Genomic DNA, 11392 nt, shown 5'->3' with positions numbered 1-11392 from the left:
TAGAGAAAGGGGAGTTTCTCTTTTTTTCATCAGCCAGGGGATGAAGGAACAAATCTCATCCCCTAACAACATTTTTCCTAGTAAACTTCCCAAGGTGTCTCCTGCAGCCAGGGCAGGGCTCACATCAGACCCCTGATCAGTCATGCAGCAGGGCAGAAACAGCCTCACGGGACAGCATTGCCACCGGCATCTGTCCCCAAGGGCGAGCTGGTCACAGACCCAGAGCCCAGACCTCGGTGGGTGTCTATTGCCTCATCCCCAGACCTCCACGTCCCCACCGGGACCAGCCCCTGGATCGTAGCCCTCGACTCTGCACTCACCACCCTCCAGTTTACCAGTATAAACAACACGGCCCTGCTTCTCACCAGTCTTGGTTTATTACGAACACTGAAGGGGACACGGCCCCGGGACGGCTGGGGACAAGCAGCGAGGTGCAGGGCTGGCGGTGATGGTAGTGTCAGAGGTGCCCATCTACAGCATCGCCCTCGGTCCCGCAATCCAGCTGCTGCAGGCTCAAAGGAAGCGGTGGCAGGAAAACAGCTCCCCAAAATCCAAGAGGGGAGGAAAAAACCCCAGGTGCATCCCCGACCTGCTGCCTGTCCGTTGCTTGGAGCTATCTTCTCCCTCCGGCCACGTGGTGCACAGAGAGGGACACCGCGCACAGCGGTGCAGCCTCATCGGTGGCCAGCAGCATGGGACTGAGGACAACGGTGATGTCTCCACACGGGGCCGCTCGGTGCGGGGAAGCACACAGCGCCATGCTGCGTCCCCGGGCACGGCGGCTCCCGCTTGGGCGCATCCTGCTCCCAAAGCAGCCCGCAGACAGACGGCCCGGAGGGACGGCTCGCTCTCTGCAAAACCCAAAATGTCTTTTGGGTTTTGGACGGTGACTTTGCTTATGCAACACCGTAGCCCGTGGCAGCTCTGGGCTAGCAGCAGCCTGGCCGTTCCCCCTCCCCGAAAAGCCTGGCAATCACTGCACAGGGCTTTGCATTGCGTAAAGGACGGGGCCGAGGCGGGGACTCGGGCATCTGAGCCATCCATAAGGTGTCTGTCCCACCTGCAAAATCGTTTTGCCCCTTGCTGCTCACCAAGCCAAGGAATGGAATGGAGTATATATAAGGACCCCAGCTCCTTGGTGTGTAGATAGTGCTAATATAGACATTAAATAGTACCCCTCGTGCACAAACACACGTACACACACGCACACGCGTTCCCCTCATCCCTGCAGGGTAGGAAAGGACATGCTCCTCCGCGTCCACGGCCGGCACAGACACAGCAGAGCAGCCTCGCAGGTGGCCACAAGGTGACCATTGTGATGTCCCAGGGGCTGGCCGGATCCTGCTCTCCCCCAGCCTCCCCTGCAAGCACCAGCTGGCCCCTCCGGGGACCGGGATGCGGCAGGGGGCCAGCGGCTCACAGCCTGTCCTCGCAGGGAGGACGGGAACGGCCTGACGCACGCACACACACGCACACGCACAGCGCACAACAAGGACAGGCGGGAGCAGGGCCTGCCTCCGGCTCCCCCGCTGCCCCACTCCGCCAGACCTCCGCACCCGCCACCGGCAACGCGGCCTCCCACCCGACCCCACAACACAACCCTGTTTCTAGTATTAAAGCTGCTGCCACTCGGAGGAATCCCCCATCCCTTCCCTTCTCCTCTTGCCCGGGGCCAGGATCAAACGTCAGTCATCTCATCCTCCAGCTCAGCATCATCCGTCTCCCCTTCACCCTCCTCTTCTTCGTCCGACGTCACATCGGCATCGTCGGCTTGCGCTAGGCACTTGGGACACGAGCAGGTAAACAAGTAGTTCTCCCTGGAAGAAGGGAAGGAAGAAGGAGAAAGAGTGATGGCCTTGAGACAGGCACAACCTCAACGCTGCTGGTGGGCAGGGGGTTGGGGACAGAGCAGCCAGGAAGGGGCTAAATATGTTAAACCCGGAAGAGTTTGTGGGCTCGATCATGCTGGGCTCGGGTGGGGTGGAGGTTTTCTGGGTGGAGAGGGGGATTTCTCAGCCCTGCAGGGGTGACAGGACATGGGGACGGTGACCATCCGCAGGAACCCCTACCCCTGCAGGGCGGGGAAGGAAAAGGAAGGTGGGTGGGGACAGCAAGGATCTGCAGAAGTGAACTGCAGAGTGGTGCAAGCCTGCAGAGAGAGAGGGGGAGCCCAAATCCTCGGTCCCTGCGGCTACAACACATAAGAAGGGACTGCAAGGAGCTCGAAGCACCGAAAGCACCACACGCTGTGTGCGCACCCTGCCATGAGCATGCCGCCTTACACACCAGCCCGTGCACAGCCACACACCAGGGCATGCACAGGGCCCCGAGGTGGGGATGCAGCTCGGGCTGACTGGCTGGGGGTGCAAAGGGGTGCCGTGTCCCCCCGGGTTCCTCCAAGCAGCCCCTACCTGAGTATCTTGTTGCGGCTGTGTCTGCTCCGCTCCCTCTGACAGCAGTCTAAATAACTGATGCAGATTTCCTGTGAGCAAAGAGAAACAAGCCGGGCTGAGAGCCGCTTCCCACGAACCCAAAGCAGCACAATTTGTACCGGTCCCTCTCAGAGACAGGCAGGAACGTGGGTCTGGCAGCCCCTAAAGGGGATGAGGCGTGAATTCCTCTGCCAGGACAATGGAAGAGACAGGAGGTACGGGGCTGGGGTCTGCGGGGGACGTAGGGGACACAGGGACCCTCTGCCAAGGCGTGATGCCATCCCAGGTTCATCCGCACCCCGCTGTCTCACCTCTCCTGCTTCAATGTCCTCCAGAGCCGTCAGATGCAGGAGGAAGTTGTTTTCCGGGAAGGATGTCTCGGCATTGGGGATGCAGCTGTGGTTACCTACGGGGAAGATGGGACGCAGGTGTGACGTGTCTCCAGAGGGAGGGGAAGGCAGGGTCAGAGACCCCACGCAGCCCACGGGGCTTGTGCCTGCCCTTCTGTGTGGCCTGGGTGTGCAGGAGCCAGTGCCTCCAACTGGGAGGGCCAAGGCCTGGCTAAGGATAAGGCAGCACAATGCTGTGGCCACCCCATCTACCTCGGGGACACCAGCATGACACTCGCCACTCACACTGGGGACTACGGGGTCCAGCCGGAGCAGGGTGCAGGGTCAGGGCTCTCCTTTAGACCCACAAAAACCACTCAGAGCGAGCGAGCCGTCCTGGTTCAAGCCCAGGGATGCATAGCAGCATCTCTGCCTCGAGGTGCTGAGGGAAGGATGCACAGGGCAGCGCTTTTTCCCAGCTCTCCCAGCAGCCAGTCCCCAGGCCCTGCTCGTCCCCGCTTTGCCGTTAATGCTTAGGGGTGAAAGAAGACAGCTCCGGGTGCTAGGACATCCTCTCCTATGTCCCCATGGGCCAGCCAAGAAAGGCTCTCTCCCTTAACGGTTTGTTCAGCTCTGTTTTGCTCAGACAAGGTTGGAGACAGTCTCTTTGCTAACTGCATACGTGGCTCCTGGAGACTACATCGCATCCAAGTCCATCCAAGCCAGGACTGACTATTTCATAGCTAGGCGAGAGGCCAGGAGACCCCGAGAGAGCAGCCAGGCCCCAGGGCAGCACCCATCACATCCCACCCCATGGATGGGAAGCATGAACCCCTTTCTCCAGAGACTTTTAGGAAGAGGTGAGCCAGTCTAGCCCAGGACATCTCCCTCCTCACCACTAGTTTTCCTCCAGTCCTTGTGTTACTTACAGCAGCTCTGGAGCACGTAGAGACCTGATCCCTCGCAGTTGAGGAACTCTCCTGACTCTGCAGGACACAGAGGGGGTTAGAGCTTTGCATGGGCCGTTCTGGCTCTTCCACACGTGCAGCTCAGCACAAGCATGAAGGGACATCCATCAACGCTGAACGCACCCAGCCAGCGTTGCTTTGGGGGCCGGGTGTTGGAGGGTGGTTTCCAAAGAACCCTTCCCTCCCCACTGGGAGGGGATGGAGGACATGAAGATTTGCCCCCCCACTTCAATGCGCGCTCCCTGGCCTGTCCCTGTGCTCACACAGCTGCATCAGTCAAAAAAGTGATAAACAGGTCTTGGAACATTTAGTGTAGATGGGACTTTTCTGCACAGGACCCCTCCAGATCAGCCCTCCAGCCATCCCAGCCTGCCGCAGGTGCTCCTGCCCACAAACTTGGACTTGCCCTATCCACGTAGCAAGCCAAAGGCAGCAGGCATGGCTCGCATAGACCAGGGGAAGTGGGATCTCCCGGTCCCCAGCAGGAACCCCTCCTAGTCCCTGAATCCTGGGAAGTCTCTAGCAGCAGAAACTCCGCCAGATCCTGCAAACAGCACTGCTTTCCGCTGCCCACGGTCACTTCAGAGCCTCACCCTTCTCGATGTCCTTGTAGAGCTGGTCGATGAAGGCGTCCAGCTCCTCTCGCTGCAGCATGGGGAGATCGAGCGCATCGCAAGCATGCACCCACTGGCTCAGAGAGCTGGCAGGAAGCAGAGGGACACCGTTACAGTCCCGCAGTGCTGTCAGCACACAGTGGGACCTCGCAGGGGGGACCTAAGGGTTAAACTCGGTGGCTCGGAGTGGCCAAGGTCTGGCAGAGTGATGCGAAAGGGTTGGACACAGCCAAGATGAAGGACTGCTTTTAAGTTTGCCTCTCCATCCCCCTCTTTTATGTCTGAACCCAGCCATTAGTCAGGCCAGCGTGGATTTACAGACTGCACATCCCTTCCATGCCACATCTCTGCTGCCCTGCAGGAAGCACCCAGAAAGCCCCATTACCTTGTTCCTATGCCTTGGCCATTGGTCCCAACGAGGGCAAAGAGGGATCGAAAGCCTTCTGGACTGAACCACTGCAGAAGGGAGATGAGAAAACAGCTGAGCCCAGGCCAGCCTGTGGCAGCACCCCGCTCTGCAAGTGCCTCAAATCCCACAGGGAGCTTTGGGGGAAGCAAGGAATGGGTAGAGTTCCAGGGGAAGCCCTGGCCTTCGGGGCAGACATGACCCAGGGGGGCTGGTGCCAAGCGGAGGGTCCCACCACGCTCCTGGGCTAGTCAGGAGGTGGTTCAACTCACCCTGCTGAGATGTTCGTCGTAAAGGGCTTCGGTGAAGAGCAACCGCAGCAGCTCCAGCTGGCCCTGGCAGGACATGGCAACACCATCAGGGCGGGGAGACACCACTGGGAGTCAGACCCAGGTGACGGCTGAGCCCAGCACAGGCTAGAAGGCTCAGGAGTCAGGCTCCTCATCCTTCTCCGCAAGGCTGGAGGCTGCTGCCCTCAGTGGCTGCAGCGAAAGCCACTCATTTTAGCAGCAAAAGCCACCAACTCAGCAGCTAAATATCACCGTGTCCCATCCCACAGCAGAAGCATCTCCACCACAGGAACGAGCAGCGTGTCCCACTGAAGCACCACGAGCCCAAAGCCCTCTAAGCAACCCACTTTCTCTCTGTCAGGTCAGCCAGCCCCTAATGGGGAGCTTTGTGCCCCCACTTTGAGCCTGGGATCCAGCGTCTCCCATCCCAGCTGTAATGGGGCCTCTGCACCTGTGGGCTCGAGGGCAGGCTCAGGGATTCAACACATCCAAGCGCTGCCAGGCTCTCACCTTAAATTTGTCCCCCAGCAGCTTGTGCACAATCTCCTCTTCTTCGTTCGCTGTCTTATTGCAGAACTGGGAGAAGGTCTTTATCCACCACTCCTTGTCTTTAGCCTGACAAAGGAATCAAGCAAAGGCATTGCACCAACACCGCTTTCCTCCCCAGCCAGGAGAGAGGGAGGAGAGGACAAGCCCCGCTGAGCTCAGAGGTATACAGCCTGCTATCAAGAACCACCAGAAGCAGTTGCATGGTGGCAGTTTATTGTCAGAATAAATGCTGAGAAAGCCAGGCCGAAGAAACAGAGCCAAAGGAAAGGTTCAGTTCTGACTATTCTGGTACGGAAAAAAAGACCTGCTTGTCTCAGGACATAGGAAACTCCTTTCCTGCCTGCTGTCTCCATGACCAGGGACCACTAGACGCTGAAATCTATTCAAGCAGGACCCCACCAGTCAACACAGAAGAAATCAGTCCTTGGGAATAACAGCCACAACGGGATGAGGAAACCACACACCAGCAGCTGTAGCTCCAAACTGCAGACGTACCTGTTTGACGGTGGCGACCATCCGGGCCATCAACATGATGCTGGAAGTCTCTGGTGGATAATGCATGTTTCTAGGGGATAAGAATGAAGAAAAGAGATGAGCAGATCAGTGCTGGTATGGAAATAAAAAGCTGGAGGGAGGCAGAGGCAGTTGCCATCCATGTGGTCAGGCCCGCACTCATCCATCACACCAAAGCGGCCAGTGCAGTATCGCTGCATGGGGATCCAGCACCGCCCGGGGTGAGGAGGAGCCTGCGCCCAGCTGCCTGCTCTGAGCATACAAATAATCCCCTACCATCCTGCTAAACTAGAGCCTGGCTCCCATGCAAAGCCCAGGATTGCACCAAGTGCTGTAGTTTGTGATGAGCTTCAGGTCAGGGATGTTGTTTCTCCCCTCTGTGCCCATTTTGTCATCTGCAAGCAGGAACAGCAATTTATGTGCCCACAGAGGTGCCATGAGGAGGATCTCCCAGAGGGTGGAGATCTGCAGGAGCACTACAAAATTGCAGGAGAGAGGGATGCGCAGCTCAGTGCTTTGTAGCTCTTTACTGGGAGAAAAATAAGAACTGCTCGGCCATGTGTCCAAACCCTTGCACTGCCAACACAAAATCACCTGCTGCGCAACCAGCAGGTAGAGCTGAGCAGTGTCCCATGGCCACCACCACCCTCCAGCCACCCCATGCAGGGATGCAAAGCAAGGACAGTCCTCAGCCAGCCCTGGTCCCAGGCAGCGTCACCCAGCCCAGGAGAGCCACCTTCTCTGCCCATGGAGCAACAGGCAGGTCGGTCCCCTACCTCCATGCCTCCTGCAGCTTGTTGAGGGGGTGCGTGGGGTCATCACGGGATGGGCCAAGGCAGAGGACCTGGTGGTACTGCTCCAAAGCGGCCTGCCTGCATTCAGCGCTGCAGTACATCACCTAGAGCGAGGGGCACAGCGCCCAGCATTGGCTACAGCAGCAGGAAAAGGGGGTCCTAGGCCCAGCTGTGTCCCCTCCCTGACCATCTGAGCCCCAGCTCTTTAGCCATCGCGATGCAGAAGGGAAAGGAAGACGCCCATCTCAGGGCAGCGCAAGTGCCTGGCTAGATGCTGTAAAGGAGTCAGTGACCCCAACAAGACCACGGTCCCTCCCAGCAGCCCCGTACCTGGCACCGGGGACACTGCTGGTGCAGGTCTTTCCGGATGCTGCACTGCTCCGGGTGAGGCAGCACCAGGGAGCTCTTCCCCAGCAGCCGCTGGGCATTTTCCTCTGCCGTCTCCAGAGCCCGCAGGCAGTGATCGCAGGCTGCGGGGAGACAAGACGGATGGATGCCACAGTGAGACCACAGCCTTCGAAAAGGAAAGGGGCCAGAGCCCAGGGCAAGACAGCGCGACTGGTACCAACACCATCAGAGAGGACCATCTCCAAGCTGGAGGCACCAGCCTCTTACCGCTCCCTCCATAGGAAAGACCATTTCTACTGCAATTTAAACCTCCCCAGCCCTCATCTACTGCCCTGTAACGCTGGGGATTATTTAAGGGCCACACGATGGCAAGCATCCCCATGTCGCTGAGCCGTGACAGAGCTCAGCAGACAGCAAGGTCTAGGTAGGACAAAAAAGTTTAAAATCCCGATCTTACAACCCTCGTTTTCTGTTTGATGCCTCCAGAGACCGCTGGCACCTTTGCAGGCTGTACCCCGCCATGGTGAGATCGGGATAGGACCCACGGCACTGAAAAATCGGGGTTCCCAGGCAGATGGTGCCCGATGGTGGCATGTGGTGCTTTCCTCCAGGGTTGATGGAAGTCACCATCCCTCAAACGACCCCAACGTTTTCAAATTGTCAACGGTTCATTTAGCGCAGAGGCAGAAATGGCAGCAGGGCCACGTTCCCAGTGGTGCTAAGACAAACTCAAACCCTTTCCTTGAAAACTGGGCAGCTCCTTCGGGACCCCGCGGTCACCTTGCCGGGGCAGGTGACAGGGACGTGCCACCACCGCCAGCCGCTCACCTCGGTAGTTGTACAAGGCGTTCCAGAGGAACTGGGACGATACCACCGGCCTCTCCACGAAGACGGTTTCACCTTTGCAGATGTTCTTGGTGGCGAACAAGCCTTTCCCCTGCCGAGGGAGAGGCGTGGGTCAGGGGACGCACCCGAAGCCGAAACCCACCCGTGGGCTGAGGGTAGCCGCCCGCCCAGCCTGAGGGGAGGCTGCCGGGTTTTTACCCTCTTTTCCCCCACAAAATTGGCTCTGTCGCAGCATGAGGGAAGGGAGGGACCCCCGCAGCGGGGGGACCGGCCGGGACCGCCGGGCTCACCTTGGCGCTGCTGATGAACCGCGCCTCCGCCGCAGCCCCGGCCCCGGCGCGGCCCCTCGGCACGGCGCCGCACACGTCCCCCGCCGCGGCGGCCATCTTCGGGCGGCGACTTCCCCGCTCTGACCCGCCGAGGGCGGGCAGCGCCTCTTCCTCTTCCTCCTCCTCCTCCTCCGCCCCCCTCACCCGTCGCCCCGCATGAAGATGGCTGCCGGCCCCCCCCCCGGGGGGCCCGCGCCCGCCGTCACCCCCCTCAGCCCTAAGGCGGGCGGGGGCTGGCCGCCATCTTAGCCCTCCCCTCAGCCCACCGCCTCCTTCCAAAAACACCGCCAAAAAGCCCCGAAACGGGGCTGGGGCGCTTCCACAGCCACGCGGAAACCAGACGGGAGTTCTGCTGCCTCTCCCCTATTAATTTTTTTTTTTTTTTAACCGTACAGCCGGGGAGGGGAATAGCCTTCATATTCCTCTCAGGCGGGAACACAAGGTACCCCCTCACATGGCGGGGAGACATCGGCCAGCTCCCCCCGCGCACCCAAAACTGGCCCAGCTTTCCCCAAAAAAAACCTTCGAAACACGCTAACGTGGCCTCTGCGCCCTCGCTACCTCCTGCTAGGCTGTCTGCAAATAAAATCCACGAAAACGCGTGTTAAGTTGTATTTGCTAATTCACACCGGCGCTGCTAGCGCCCGTTCAGGCTCAGTCCCACTCTTCCATCAACCAGGCGGCTGCAGCAGGTTTGGGAATATGGGACGATTTTCATATTCGGGGCGTTTTGGGGTGTTTTGGAGTCACTAGATGTCACTGTCGGCCCGTGGCGGGAACACGACATCGGCCGGTAACGCAGCGCTGTGGGGCCGGCTGGATCCTGCCACGCGGGAGCGTGGCCGCAGAGTGGGACATCTCCCCGGCCACCCGGCCGGCGACAAGGGACAGACAAACTGCCTGGGACACCTTCCCCATCTCTATTTTGGGGTCTGGCCCCGGTAAACCCAGCAGCAGGCCGTGCAAGGCACTGCTCCACCACGCAACACCCATCTCAGGGGTCTACAAGGGCCTAGACACGGGTGGAGCAATGAGTTATGACTCCTTATTACCTTATGAGTCCTATTTCAAATTCCTCTTTATACTAATAGTAGGAAGACTAGCCATTATTGTAATAACAGCATTACATGTCCTGTTTTCCTAAGGTTTCGGTGCTAAGTGGCAGGGCGTTGAGCCATGGCCTGGGCCAGCAACACCTCAAAGCGTCCTTCATGTCTCTGAAAGAGCCCTGGTGCCCACAACATTAATTTTAATTTGCTTCTGTGTTTTAATTTGCTTCTGTGTTTTACAGAGCATGAGGGGAACCTTCTCCTAGACTTCAGTTTGCTGAAGCATCAGCCTGGCAGAGCGGGGGCTGCGCCGAAGGTTTGGCCACATCTGCAGATGGAAATCCTTGTTCTTTGGGAGCAGCAACCCGACCCTGAGCACCCCGCGTTCACCAGACGTTATGTTTCATACTATAAATGTAGTTCTATCTCTGCAGGAACTGGCCCACAGATAACAACTCATGTTATCTACTTTCACCCACGATACAGGATCATCAATCAATTTTTAAAAACCCCTTTTTTTAGCATTTATTTTGTCCAACACAGCTTATTAAGAAAAAAACTCTCAAATGCAAACTTTTGGGAAGGATAAAATACATTGTTTGGGGGGGGGGGGGGGGGGTTAATAATTTCAATTGAAAATTAAAAAGAGAGTAGTTGGAAATGTGTTTTCCTTCCGATTTTTTGTCACTTAAAGGTTTTCAGCTGATCTGTTTGAAAGCTGTTCTTGCCCCATGCCAAATGTTCAAGCTTGAGACGAGTGCACACGTTTATCAGCAAATACACAAGTGTGGGGAAAAAAAAACTGCTTTCATATTTGTATTGGCACGTCAGGAATGAAACCGTGCGAGAAGAAATCCCCCTTTCAAGAAGAAATCACCCTTTAGTGACTTCTGCTGTTAGAAAGCAGCTATTCCTTTTTGACAACAGGGGTCTTATTAGAAGGAGGAAAAGGTGCTGTTTCTTTTATCTTTTTTTTTTTTTTACTCCATTTTCTCAGAAACGCGGCAAAAGGATCAGTAACCCATCCCTGGCAGCTGTGGGGCAAGAAGCCACTGAGGCATCGCTGCCTGCTCAGAAACCAAGGAGCTGCCCAACCCTGCCTCCCCCCAGCCAGTCCTTTTTAAAATACACTAAATTTTTATTAAGAAGCAAAGCAAATAAATAAGTGACACTTATTAAGGTAAAAAAAAAAGTTATTTCTATAAATAACAATATAAGAGTAAAGTGATATGCAGTGTTCTGGGTCAGAAAGAGACACAATAAATTATCCTGAGCTGACGGGACGTGGTGCCTGGTACCCTGGGCAGATCTAGGAAGGCGAGGTGACAGCCTGAGCGCTGACAGCCTGGCCTAGGAGCGCTTCGCTGCTAACACACAGACGGGGAGGGTCGAGTGCTTAGTCCTGACCCCTCAAAGCCCTCCCACCCACCAGAAATACAACTGCTAACTGCATCGGGTGGTTACAGATGTGCTCGCCGAACGCTCCAGGTGCCGTTTCCCATTGCACCTGGATGTATAATGAGGAGAGAACAGAGCAACAGCCGTCTGGGCCAGAATCGGCACATCTGGACGAGGGGCAGGGGGTTGTCTGAAGCACCAGAGGTGTTGGAAAGCTGCCTTTTTATAACAGCCTCGATCCCCGCACCTCGGCCAGCCCGAGTGTCTCATTCCCTGCTGCAGCAGCATACGCACACCTTGGCGAAGTAAGGCCATGCCGGAAGGCAGAGAGACCCGCCGGGTTCTGCCCTCCGGGCTTGGGAAGCCAAAACAAAGGCACAAGAACATCAAGGCACAGGACAAGAGGAGGCACTTGTGTTCCAGGGCGGGATCAGACCCTGTTCATCTTATTGCAAGAGTAATGATAAGTCTGCGGGTGGGGGCAAAGGGCTTTCCAATTTTCACTTTTTTTTTTTTTTTCTGTTGTT

At 57.1% G+C, this 11392-nt stretch overlaps 2 protein-coding genes across 2 annotated transcripts in view; both read right to left on the bottom strand.

Annotated features, from left to right (window-relative positions):
• The window catches only part of ALMS1 (ALMS1 centrosome and basal body associated protein), a 358966-nt gene that overhangs the window by 147154 nt on the left and 200420 nt on the right, over positions 1-11392 (bottom strand). The gene's annotated exons all lie outside the window — the stretch shown is intronic.
• SMYD5 (SMYD family member 5) lies at positions 359-8537 on the bottom strand. The gene is made up of 13 exons (XM_075499450.1): positions 8380-8537; positions 8072-8180; positions 7226-7365; positions 6878-6999; positions 6084-6153; positions 5550-5654; positions 5022-5084; positions 4729-4799; positions 4323-4429; positions 3691-3747; positions 2744-2838; positions 2412-2482; positions 359-1817 (listed from the first exon to the last, which is right to left on the bottom strand). The coding sequence occupies exons 1-13, from the start codon at positions 8473-8475 to the stop codon at positions 1679-1681; spliced, it is 1245 nt and encodes a 414-aa protein (XP_075355565.1). The 5' UTR covers positions 8476-8537; the 3' UTR covers positions 359-1678.

The sequence above is a fragment of the Mycteria americana genome, chromosome 4 (genome assembly GCF_035582795.1).
Source record: "Mycteria americana isolate JAX WOST 10 ecotype Jacksonville Zoo and Gardens chromosome 4, USCA_MyAme_1.0, whole genome shotgun sequence".
Lineage (NCBI taxonomy): Eukaryota > Metazoa > Chordata > Aves > Ciconiiformes > Ciconiidae > Mycteria > Mycteria americana.
Note: the sequence above shows the minus strand (reverse complement) of the source record. Positions and strands in the feature narration are given on the sequence as shown.

Excerpts from the sequence above, each read along its gene's own strand:
- SMYD5 (XM_075499450.1), bottom strand. The coding sequence starts at position 8,475 with ATGGCCGCCGCGGCGGGGGACGTGTGCGGCGCCGTGCCGAGGGGCCGC. Across the intron at positions 5,085-5,549 it reads TGCTGGGGGACAAATTTAAG|GGCCAGCTGGAGCTGCTGCG; the intron begins GTGAGAGCCTGG and ends ATGTCCTGCCAG. Across the intron at positions 4,800-5,021 it reads ACGACGAACATCTCAGCAGG|TGGTTCAGTCCAGAAGGCTT; the intron begins GTGAGTTGAACC and ends TCCCTTCTGCAG.